This window comes from Ceratina calcarata, unplaced genomic scaffold, assembly GCF_001652005.2.
Source record: "Ceratina calcarata isolate Rehan_Ccalc_2016 unplaced genomic scaffold, ASM165200v1 scaffold697, whole genome shotgun sequence".
NCBI classification, from domain to species: Eukaryota; Metazoa; Arthropoda; class Insecta; order Hymenoptera; family Apidae; genus Ceratina; species Ceratina calcarata.
This window is the reverse complement of record NW_017178237.1, coordinates 1-13,245: the sequence shown is the minus strand read 5'-3', so window position 1 is coordinate 13,245 and position 13,245 is coordinate 1. Positions and strand designations below refer to the sequence as shown.

Genomic DNA, 13,245 nt, shown 5'->3' with positions numbered 1-13,245 from the left:
TCAGCGTTTTTTCCTCGCCCATTAAATGCATGCATTTTTGGTTTTCGGCTGCCCGTAGTGCTGTTTATCATTCTCTGTCACGCGACGTATCTTCTCGCGCTATTAATCACCATATTTAAACCTAAGAAATTCTCAGTTTCGTGGAAATGCTGGCGAACAGTGATTTGAATAGGTGCGACGACGAACGGAGTCATCAGATGAAATTACATGCGTCTCGCTGCATTATTATTCGTGGTAATTAGGCTTTCGTTGTTGATTATACTTCTTGCTGATGGGCGCCCATTTAAAGGGATGGACTTAGAATTTCTAATATACCAAATGCGTTTATGTAAATGCTTGGAGAGTCTTCAATGTTTTATTTGTACGATCTTATATTATTTAATATTTAAGTAACATCTTACATGTTTTTTACATAATATTATATCTCTTTTTTAAATCAATCAGAATCTTATCATACTCAGTTTGCTAATGGATTGTATAATAATCAGATCTCTTCATCTCTGTTGATTTTAATAATTGTACTCACAGTTCAATGAAATTCACTGTACTTGTACTATAATAAAACTCATAAGACGTCGGGTATATTGAAAATAACGTACTGGCGTAGAAGCACCTGTTCTTGCGGACGTTGAAATCTCCTCGCTCGGAGAGGCGATCGCTAAACGTTCGTTTGGCAGTCTACGTCGAAGGGGCGGCCGCAAAATTGGCAGTCCAGACTGTTTTTCCTCGCGTTTCGTTCTCTGCCTGATGATCGTGTCTCTGGGCTGGACTGGCCCCCGGGTTTCGCAGCCGACGATGATTATATTCTAGCTCGTTCGTCGCTGTTTCGGGCTCGAACGAAAGGAGTGGACACGGCCGAACGACGACGAAATCATCTTAAGCGACAAATTACATGTATGCTAAGCGGCCACGATTTGAATTATTATTATCGTCATCATCCCCCGATCCCGCCGGGCTAGCCCTTCCGAGAATGATTACACGTGCTCGTCTCTCTTTCCCTCTGCTTTTTCGAGACCCCTTCTTCTTTCCTCATTTGAATGCGATCTCCACTGACAGCGGTGCACACACGTTTCAAAATTTTCACCAATCTTTATAAAATGCAGCATATAAATAAACCAATTTTTATTAAAGTCCTAATTTCTACTCACCGACATATTTTTCTATAATTTTATATCAAATCTTTAAATTATGGAAAAGTATGTCAGTGAGTATAAATTAAGACGTGAACACAAAAAGAAACATCTTTAAAGGATGTAAAAGCTTTCAATAGTGTGTCTATAATATAAAAACGTAGAGACAGGCGGAGAACCACTGCGGAAATGATAGAGTATACAAAGCAATCACGGGATTCGAACCGGATTGGCGGCTATTCCCGTAATACGTTATTAATTTGAATGCCTCACGCCCGATGAATTATTTAACGGTACGATTAGCCTAATGCATCACGCGTCCTCTTCTATTAAAATACAGCACCGTACGAAACCACGTTTGTTGGAACATCTATGATCCGTGCTTTCGGCTCAGGACTTCGGAAGGCGTCCACTCGCAATTCTTTTAATTGTGAGACTCTATTAGCAGAACGGGACCGGGTAATTTTTCTAAGAACCGTGACCAGTTGATTATTGTTATTATATACGTTTCTAAAATGGTGCGTTTTGCGTTCGAAAATTCTATATCGACGGGGTCGTTCGTGGCACGTGCCAATTTTTTCCTTCTTCCAAACCATCTTTAAAAGTATTATCTTCTTACCATCGTAAAGGGGGCTTTTATTTAGAATATTAAATGTCATAATTTTGGGACGTTCGTTAATCTACAGATTATTTTAGGTGTTTTACGTAAACGTCATAATACAACATTAAATATGTACCTACAGTACTTATTCATTCTATAATTACAAATTAAATATTATTCAATAGTAAAGAAAATTATATCAGTTAAAATTTATTACATTAATATTAGTAAGTGACTAAGAAATTAAGGGTAATGAAATGATTAATAACTAAAGACAGAAGTGAATCGAATGCATACGATTGACGATGAAAAAATCGTTGCAAAATGATGATAAAAATCGCTCAGCTTTCGAATCGCGCTGCCCGAGGAAGCGGTGGAATGGTAATATTACAAGACTACGGCAGCTCGGGGGGCATTCCTGAAGTTTGTGCAACGTCCAAGTCGCGCCATGAGCCATAGCACGGGATGGAATGCCGATTGTAGGTGGTTCGGATAACAGAAACGAGGCGACGGTCCCTATCCTCGGGGACCGATCCGATGGCTCGTGAATCCATTGGCGCCCTGGCAATTAGGCGACCTGGCCCGCGGTGAGAATTTCAAGAATATTTGTGAACCACGAACCGACTGCGGGTTCGTCGAATTGACGAATAACGCCGGCTCAGAAAATTTCGTGGGTGGCTCCACAGCCTCAGGACTTTTAAATCGTTCCAGCCTTAGCCACGTCCAGTTTTATTTAAATGTTACCTCTTCTGTATTAGAGTCAGTGAATCATTTATTATTACATTACTATTTTACTACATTAATATTTCTCTTCTTTTTTAGTAGTCATAAATTTCTAAAATCTTGCAAAACGTAATACAATTAATTTTAATTTCTCATCTGTATAAATTCCTATTTCTTACAAAATTGCTGGTTACCCAGGCTGGGGACGTAATGAAGGTAAACCGAGATCTACTGTGGGTCCACTTAAAATTTCGTAAACTGGAGCGATTCATGGAATCGAGTAAAATAGAAACTTAGTGTAGGTATAACCGTGTGTAAAACGTGCGGGTGGAAGATTACATGATTGCCCAGCGATTACGGCAAATTTTCAGAAATTTAGGTACCCTGGCTACCTTAACATTAATCGTGTCTATTACAGAAAACTTTGAAAACCTGATGCTTGATTGTTACCTTCCTTCATATTCTTTTGATCGCACCGACTGGGAAATTGGTCAAAGATTGATTCGCTTATAGAATATTATTCATATTTATTCGAAATACGATAAGATTAGAAATACTTTCAAACTGCTTAATTGTTTAATCAAGCTCTGATCAATAATTAAATACAAAAATCCCCAAAAATAACTCGAAATCGATTTATCAACGGTACTGAAAAACCACATCGTTTAATAACGTAAATTTTATTGTTTAAATTAGACGTGACAGTATTATGTCGTATCTACAGGAAAAGTACAAAGTTATAAGTTATGCTATATGTATATCATATGTATATATATATTATATTATATTATAATACGGTAATTATCGTACGAGATAGCGAAGATTTGTTTATCTCAGCGTTTCTTTTTACGAGAGTTCGATGGGATGAATATTATTAATCAGGTTCGTCAGCCGGTTTCTTATACGATTTATATGTAATGATATTTATTGGGAGGTGTAGTGGGAAATGGGAAGTGTGGGGCGGTGACGGTGTGTGCAGGTATACGGGGTAGAGGGATCTGATGTGGAGGACACGAAAAATATAAAAATAAATGCGAATCGCCGTAAGCAGCCACGATAGAAGGCACGACAAATTGCTACACGGAAGCAGGTATTCGCACGCGTTACTCGTTACTCTTTATCGACTTTCCTCTTGATCAGTACGTGTTCCTACTTCGATGCTAGATGAAGTAAAAAGAATCGATCGCGAGACAGTATCGTGCAACGGGAAATAATTTGCTGCTGCATTAAGCACGACAATTTTCACTTTTCGATTTGTTAAAGCATTCCATTTTTTTTGTTCCCAGTTATTTCCTGTTTACGCGTTCTTCTCAATCTCATTTTGCGTTTAGGCGCGTGCGTTGATGAGATGTGTCCCAATTATTTGATGCGCAGAGAATGAGTTAGGAAGATGGATGATTCAAATCGTTTGTTCGTTCATTTAAAATGACAGGAGAGACACGACCGTGTTTACTCTTATCTGGTAAATCTCTCAGAAATGTAAATATGTACAAAGAAAGAAAATTTGATTCATTCGCCGGCTCGAGTAGCGCCAGACTTTCTCTGTATTTCCCCATTTTTGTTTACGGTTCGCAAAAAACCGATGGCTTTGCGGCAAGTGACAACGTAATGCCTATCACCACGACATTGGGACTTAATGAAACGTCGAGTTTCAAATCGCGATTCTCGTTTTTTACTCTCTTGATAAAAAATAGCGAATAGTAATGAGCGTACGTAAGTATATAGTTGATTCTCTTAATACGAGATAGATGTATCCATATATTATAATACGTATGCGTAATATGCAAATATTTGGCGTGACTTCGGGGATCGATAAGACAAGGATGATTCGAGGGTGAGGGGAGACGCGTCGTTCGATAAAATTTAAATAAGAAAACAGGCATAACTAATAGATACGATTAACACACGGAAAGAAATAAAAAAAGTACTCAAGCAGGCAGGGTAATCGATGAATATGTCGCGGGTAAATTTTACACAAATGTTATTCATACATATATCAATATAAGTATTCGCGATTAAAAATAACGGCAATTAAAAAGAGAGCATTCAGAACCTAAAAGTTACATTCAAAGGGCGATTGCGTTCGTCGGGATGCAAGGTTTCCGTCGCCCGAGATATCGCTTTTAATACTACGTTACACGTATGTATGTACATCAGGGGAAAACACATGACCGCGAAAAAACTTGATGAAAAAAACAGAAAGTTGACAAACCTTACGTGTACCGTAAATCTTCTACAAAGAAACACCTAAGTATTCGGTTTTCGAAGATGCGTTGCTTTCACAGGAAGCTACAGCTTGTTCGTAAACGATGAACGTATCATCTCCCGCGTACTCGGCTCATTAAGTATCTTCAAAGGATGAAATTTTCTTGTCGGTTCTTCCGCAGTCTTATGATTCCTAAACGACGCCTACTTGCCGATAAAAACGATTCGCGTTTAGAACCCTCGTTACACTTGTCTTTACGCGAAAATGCACTTTCACTCTTTTCTCGTCCGATCATCCAAGCGTGTAACGTTTTGGTAACACGTAAACAACATCGCTCTGCGTGACGTGTGTTATATTGTTTCACGCATGACACCTTGATCGCGTTTCACGATCTTAATGCGCTTGATGATATGCTAGTCGCGATCGTGCGCCAGGAATTGGTCATGGTTGAATTATATGCACGAACACGTGATACCTTTTTCTCCCTTTAACACGCTCGCAACGAAATTGTTCGTGATCGTTCGTTCTCTCGCTTCCGGTAATGATATTCAATCTTCTCTGACGGAAAAGTATAATTAAGAAAAGACGAATCATGTGTTATGATCATAAATAAAATTTAGTTCGTTTTTATTATTGTATGAAATCGAATAGCCTTAAATGAGGGAAAAGAGGAACGAACGATCATGACCACTTTAGGGCAACTGTTCGTGAACAAGTGTAATATACGAGTGATCAACGCGTTTCATCAGCGTTTCACTGTCTAAACAGGTGGTAGAGCCCACAGGGTTGCTGTTTTATCAGCGGAGGTACTGAGGAACGAGAATTCCGTAGGGTGCCATCGACCGGATATTACTTTGTCCTGGTGTTGCGCGACAACCACGCTCGGCAAGGGCATCGTTAAGTCGCCTGGGAAATAAAAATAAAAATTGTGTTACTAACATCAAATAAACCGTTTCCTACGATTAAAAAATTCGATTGTTAATCATTCAATTTTTGTACCTTGCAAATCGGTCAGGACAAGCTTGTTATCGTAACCACCGGTGAGTAGATAGTAGGCGGAAGGTGAAAAGCGTATGCTCCTAATGTCGGCGGCGTGCGGCTTAAAGCATTGCACGGTCCTACCGCCTCGGATGTCGAAGAGGACGCAGCTGCTGTCCTCGTGACCGGATACCAAAAGACGTCCGGACGGGTCAACGCACAGGGCCGCTACCGGGCTTCCGACCTGCAACGGGATCAGATGCTAATCAGACACGCGATACCGATTCCGTTCCGTATTTACTTTTGAGTACGTCCGATAAAAATTCGACCCTGGTACAAGAGGCTGAGACTAGATTGGCTAACGTGGAGTAAGAAAGAAGTGAAGTGTAATGCGAATTGTGTGTGAATAGATGTGCGATTTAAAAAACGTGGGTCGACATTTTTATCGGACGCCGAACTGAAAAAATGAACTTAAATAACATAAGAAGATGTTGTCCATGCATGCTACATGATCCACAGAAATTCTCTCCATTCGTGTTATTCATTGATAGCTGACAATAGATATAAATGTAAGTGAATTACTAGTATCTATTTGGAATGAATTCCCTTAATCAAGAGGCCGATGACAGGAAGGAGGCTCTAATTGAAAAACTGATTGAGGAATCTGATAATCAAGCAGGATTCTTCACATTTAAGAAATCTTTAAATAAAACAGACCAAATTTCGTGTCCTTCACTTATCAAAACAATTTTGTAAGAATAGATTTTAAATGTATTTGCATGATCAGGTTCCTCGTTCTGCATTCTAAAAAAGGTAATCTTCGACGTAAAGCACGACTCACCCTGCTACCAGGAACCGTTGCCGGCGTCACCATGTTCACACAACCCCTCGTTCTGAGATCCCAGAACCGAACCGTCTTGTCCTGCGAGCCGCTCACGAACATCGCGCCACCCCAATTGTAGAGGGTGAGCACATGACCGCTATGACCGCTCAACGCCTGGAAAGGTGTGCCAGTCGCGCAGTCAGTCACATAAATCTTACAATCGCCCGCTCCGCCACTGATCAACAGGCTCGACTTGTTCGAGGTATCCTCCAGGAAGCACAGGTCGCGGACCGTGCCATCATGCATCGTCAGCTCGACCTCTTGACCTGAAAGATCAAGCGCAAGCTTGAAGAAAACGTGTGAAAGTCTTTTTTGGCCGATTTCGTTACGCAATGTATTATGTGACAAGCAGGAAACTGAAAGTGAATGAGCTATTTCGCGGGCGATGTGCGTAATTGGTACCAGTCTGTCGAAATGCGTTTGCATGAAAGTTTGTAGGAAGTAATAATCTTTTAACACCTTCCTCGGTTTCGTGAAATGATTTAGATAATGAAGTAGATAAATCGATTATTTAATATATAAGTATAATAAATATAGTGACAGACATATTACGTATAAAAAAAATTAAAAATATATAAAAATGTATGTTCCCTGAGATTAAATAATATTGTAGAATTGTAAATCATATTTCGAATATTCATATTATAATACAATGGCTATGAAAATATAATCTTAAAATTGTGTACAGTTATATAATAAATGAATTTGGTTTTTTACCTTCAAGATTCGACGTGTCTGCATTAAACCGCATCAACTTAACCGTTTTGTCGTTGCTGCCGGTGGCCATCAGCTGTCCATCCGGTGTCCACGCGAGACAGTATATCGAACCTTTGTGGTGTTTCGTTCTCTTGAAGAGAACCGTGGGCTGATACGTCTGATGATTTTCTCTGTAGAAAACGAAATCAGATCAAGACGTCGTCGAACGTTTCTTACTCCACCATCTAATAATTCATCTCAATTTTTTGCATCCCATCAGATGATCGAAATAAACCTGTTCCATTTCACTGCACAAGTATCACTAAAACGACTAAACAAAGTCGTGCAATCTGCGAATCCTTTTCACCTTTTCATGTTCGGCTTTCCATTTCGATGTTGTAAACTTAAATATGGGATAAAGACGTCACGCTAACTTTTTACTTCATTTGCCGATTCGATCTCTTCATATATTGTTTATTTTTAGTAATATTTTACTTTCTCTAATAGAGATTTCTGGGACAATTAGAGAGAGAGAGAGGTGATATTAAATTACAGATTAAGTTTGGTAATTGATTTATCACGGATATTTATCCAAGCAATTTTATAAACGCAATATTAAATTCATTTTAGAATTTCTTATAGTATGAAGAAGAAATATATCAAAGAATTAGATATAAAAAAATTGTTTAACACGGCAAATATAAAAGGCCTACCTATAAAGTATACGTAGATTTTCGGCAGGAATTAGAATATAGTTTTTAAAAATTGCTCTGAACTGAAGTGGTTTTATTAAAGATAACAATTTTCTGAATACGCAAGAATTTCAAAGAAACCCGCTGTGTCCCGCGGGGAAAGAATCTCCCCGGTTTCCCATGCGTTACTTTCTTCCAACCTCGTTTTCCTCGTCGTTCCCAGTTACCGCGATTGCGCATCGGTCTTAATTAAACGAGCGATATCAGCGTTTTGGCCGTGGAAACCAGGGGAGAGGATTCTCGATAGGCCTATACGATTTTAAACAGGAACGTTGCCACTTTCACGTCGACCTCTTTTTTTTACATCGATTTTAATTAGTCCCAAGTTTTCCCATGTGTACTCGTCGATTAATTTCTACCACGTCTATTTTACTTCCATTCATCGCGCACCTTCAGTGTTGTCCCTCGAGTTCAAATAAATATCTGTTGCGTGTTCTGAGATAATTGAGAGATCGATAATCCAGGATGAATCGAACCGAAGATCTTTTATTGCTCCATTAGAATCGTACTTTCTCCCGAGATTGAAACGAGCGTTGATTCATAAAGGCGTTCAATGGCGAGCTAGACGCGAGAAAACGCGAGATCGCGGTCCATTTCAGTGAAAATAGACTATCATTATGATGAACTGCTCAGTACTTTATTGCTGGATAGTTGCAACGTACGCTTAGCGAGCTGATTCTTAGTGAAAATAATGGAAACCGAGTTTCAAGTATAAAATTAAATCATCGACAGTTTTGAGGCACGCGAAGAGTAAAAAGGAATTTAAATTTCATCGCTATATCATTTAATACGTTATTTTCTAAGAATTACTCAGGGAAAAATAGCATTCCACGTGTTTTAAAGCTAACAGTGATGACTCTCATTCACCGAGCATCCGCCTTGCGTGACAGAAACACCGAAAGGCAATGAAGTAAAGGATCTCGACGCTTGATACTGTTCTATGAGACAAATGAAGAGGCGAGCTCTCGCTTATCCATCAACCGCTGTCACGGTGCCGCGGTATTTATCACGTTCCACACGGCCAATTTACGCGTGGACAGAGTGAAACGGCCCGTCGTGCCTTGGCGGGCTCGCCGACTGGGCGACAAGACGGGAAAACACGGATTCCTTGACAGATGAATCGGAAATGATTGATCTACGGCTTCTGATACATGCGAATAGTAGACACACTTCTGGTTACAAATGAAAATAATACGAATGATTCTCTTCCTGTTGTTTCCACTTCGCAATCAGACAAGTTCTTGGAATTATTAAAACGAAAGAAAGCTGAATAATTGACTACTTAATGTTTCGGAAATGATTGAAGCACTTCAGAAGAATTTGGAGAAACTTTTTTATGACGAGCATAAGGAAACTATGGTTACTGGTATCAATGAGAAATATTGTGCAGAACCTTTTTTTTATTAACAACAATAGTCGTTCAAAAGTAATAAGGCCATAATTGTAGTATTACAAAGTACAATAAACGTTTGACGTTTCTCAATGATTACCACGAACAACTTGTAAGTAGCTGTAAGTTCGAACACGGTCGTTTGACAAGGCAAATAGTTTCATGATAGATAATAATTGAGCTATCAATCAGCATTCTAATAGAGTTTGCGTAAACCCTAGTCGTAATTTAGTTTTATTACGTTGCAAAAACAATTTCTTGTTTTTGTAGCTTGGCTTAAAAACCTTAGTGCAAATAGGCATTCAGGATTTCTTTCTTACATGTACAAAATGAGTGAATAAGAATAATCTATCCAATTTAATAGAAAATATGTTAATTACGAATCGAAGAATTCTGTTAAAAAATGCAACGAGGAGATTTCGCGGTGGTGATTTGATGACCGTCTATTGTAATATTTAATCCTGATTCAAAGTTCCGCTTGATGGTAAAAGATTCAAAGGAGAGTCAATAGTAACAAAGAGAACGAAACAGAGAGATTGCATAGAGAGAAATAAAAGGACAGCGTGGAGTATCGAGGAGGAATGCTCCGTTTGGTATGAAGGTCTTCGTCGTTCGTTAGGTCAGCACGCTTGCGTAAAATTAGCCTGCTCGACGTTGTTTAATTTAAATGCATTCTCGGCGGCGACAGTCGGGGTACATCTCGTAAATAGCGCGTTATAGTGACAGTACTGTCAATCCCTTTCTCTTTGTACAAAATCAGTTTTTAAACCGTAAAGACAGAACAAGGTATAAAAATGTATCTTGACTGACATAAATATTTCTGTGTTAAACATGATAGATTTTGCAGGCGAAATTAACTATTGCAAATTTATATAGAAAAATGAAGTATAGACAGAAACTTGGTTTATTTTCATTTTGGATATTCTGTATTCTTCAACAATCTATACTTAATATCAACTTAGAAGTATAAAATGAGAATAGAAAAAAGTAAAACAGCATTGAGCAGAATTGAGAAATAAATAAATCTTACCTGACATCGTGTAGCTTTGGATAAGAGCATATTCTTAGGGTCTTCGAGTTTGATCCCACGGCATACAGTTTTCCTTGCGGGTGGAATTCCGCGCAACGAACAGCTTGGACATCTTCTAATGCCGTTACAGGCACGAATCTCGGCCTTCCACCATTGCTTCCATTACTCGTGTCAAGATCCTGCCTCGGGTCCGGCTGCAAACAAGATCCAAATCATTATTGGCCTGACTTATGATCGATGTGTACAATTTGACAGCGATTTGTCAATGTTTAATGCCACCTAATGGTGCTACAAAAATATTGATAATATCTGGTAGTCAAACAGAAAGAAAATGCCCGTTAGACCAGTATATTTTTCATGATTATTATTATTGATCGTGTGTTACGTCTATTAGATGTATATTGACAAATCATGCTAGGTTTTACGTATCGATAACCTGTTAATCAAACAGAATTTCAATACAGATATTTATAGTAACAAACTGAAATCAATCATGTCCCTTCAAAATGTAAGGAACTGTAGTAAGTAATTCAGTTTGGGAAATGTTGACGAACGTGTTTGACTTTTTCTCTTCAAAATTATTTTATATTTATATAAATATATTGGCATATAAAAATGGGAGTCTATTAAGTGTACATATCAAGCATTTAAACAGTGCGAACCAAAGAGATAACTCTGATATCGAATATATAGGAAAGATTAATGAACCGTTCGTTTTTATCTTTATTATGTAGATTTCAATTTTCAATTCCGTAATATTACATTATTATCTAGTATAGTTAAAATTCCAACTAGTCGTGCTGTTATCGTTTAAATATGTATTTATTGATAAATAATTGTACGCCTACCGCATGAGTTTAAAAATGTGTACGTGTCGTATCGACGAAAAAAATCAGATAACGTAATCGCGACGGTTGTCAGGGCGTCTGACATTTGACAAAGAAATTATTATTTCTGACGTTTTCATTTGGAAGTAAAGCTGAAGTGATATTAAATCTCGAGTCGGTCAACCCTCTCGCGCGATAAAAGTCGAATCATTTAATGAGAACCAGTTCGGTCGCGACGAAATCAGCGCCTTACGTGTGCACGAAACGTAACGAGCGACGAGAACAGCACAAGAGAATTAGAAAGTCAGACCTTGAAAGGATTTCTAACGTCTCTCTTTTCCATACAATCGCCGTGTTTTACTTGCATGTTAATCCCAGCGAAGTTCCCCGCCCGGGGCGCTTTATCATTTGCAGGCGCATTCGCACACGCTCGTTTCTCATCCAGATGAATCATTATGTCACTAGTGAAAAATGTTCATTCGCTAACAACTGGCTTCCATTTCATTACGCACGACCTTTAATCTTCTAATCGAAATCGTTTATTATCGATTTCGTTCGATCATTGACGTCACGATTTAAAAAACGGTTAATGAAAGGTACATTCCCAACCGGAACTGCAATTCCAGAAGCATTGTTTCCATTCTACTTAATGGAAACTATGGAAATTACATTTCTGTGTTTTCATTAAAGCTTCACTTGTCTACGATAGTAATTGACAGTCGTAAAAGAAAGGGAAATTTTTGCATGAAGGGGATTAAGAGCCAACGATCAGGACAATATCATGACTGGCGCAACGATCAATTATTTTGTCAAACGTTGCGTCTATCGGTTTTACTTAACACGCCCAACAATTTTCTTGTGTAACAAGCTGCACGATTTCCTGCGACAACAATTATTTCTATGTAAAATCACTTCGCTAAGCAATTTTGTAGAAATTGAATCTCCCTTTAATTGCAAGTGTCTCTTATAATTGAATTATAATTATAATTCTTCGTATTAGAATTACTTAAAAAAAAATATGTTAATTGCCAAAACTCTCACGTAGGTAAATATTAATTATGGTAATTAAATTTTATTAAGCAATCGTAATGAAATCTTAACAAAAAGTATGGCGTAATATCTTACGCGTAAGATTCCTATCTATATTCGTAAATCTTTTTATGTATCCAATTATTTTTATATTACGATTATGTAATTCTACTATTTAATTATAAGTGATAACTCGAATTTCACTCATATATTTTTTGTTGCGTATTATTTTCCCTTATCTCGTTCAGAGGATCAAGCCAGAATAATTATTCCAGCGTTGGCAATTTCGATGCTTGCGAAATGGTGGGCCGAGGTGCGAAAAAAATCAGCAGATCTAGGACAAGACACGTGTAGAGAACGGTTCCGGGGAACATCGCGGAATCAGCAACGTTCGCTGCTTAGTCACGAACGCCGTTTCTCCACCGTATCGATGTTCACCACAGTGTGTCATTCGCGCAGCAACGCTAACAGAAATCGACGGTATTGAAAGAAAAAATGAACATGCAATCTTTAATTTGTTCTATAATAATTCAATAATTGTTTTTATCACTTTATGTATTTTTTACGACTGTGTTTTATATTTCGGTAATTTTTCCTATAAACACTTTCAAAGGCAATGGCTTAAAAAATTCGTTTCACAGTAGCTTCACAGTACAACTGTTAACAATGTCTTGAAAAGCTATTCGACATTTTTAGGAGTTATTGCGGTGCGAATCGAGTGGAAAACGACGCTGCCAACGATTTAAAATAAAGAGCGGGTGATTTACGGACACGAACTAGGCCAACGGGGTGATCGAACCAATTCGAAATAATACAACTTTGTAAAATTTTCATAATGGAGACCGTTTCTGAAACGACGCGACGTTTAACGAGCCGGAAATGGCGCGGTGGTAAACCATCCGGGAACAAACAATAAACAGCGGATCCCGCGAAAACCTAGTTTCACCGATGATGGGTCACTAAACCTGTTCAGTATTAGCCGCTCGTTGGTTTCTAAGCA

General features: G+C 38.4%; 1 protein-coding gene across 1 annotated transcript; it reads right to left on the bottom strand.

Moving 5' to 3' along the window:
- Positions 1 to 3,118: 3,118 nt before the first annotated feature.
- LOC108630123 (WD repeat-containing protein 47) lies at positions 3,119 to 10,601 on the bottom strand (the record flags this gene model as incomplete). The annotated part of the gene is made up of 5 exons (XM_018033190.2): positions 3,119 to 5,566; positions 5,660 to 5,882; positions 6,480 to 6,787; positions 7,239 to 7,408; positions 10,390 to 10,601. Coding segments are annotated over 5 exons (1,059 nt in total), but the record flags the coding sequence as incomplete, so codon positions are not given.
- Between the last annotated feature and the right edge of the window lie 2,644 nt (positions 10,602 to 13,245).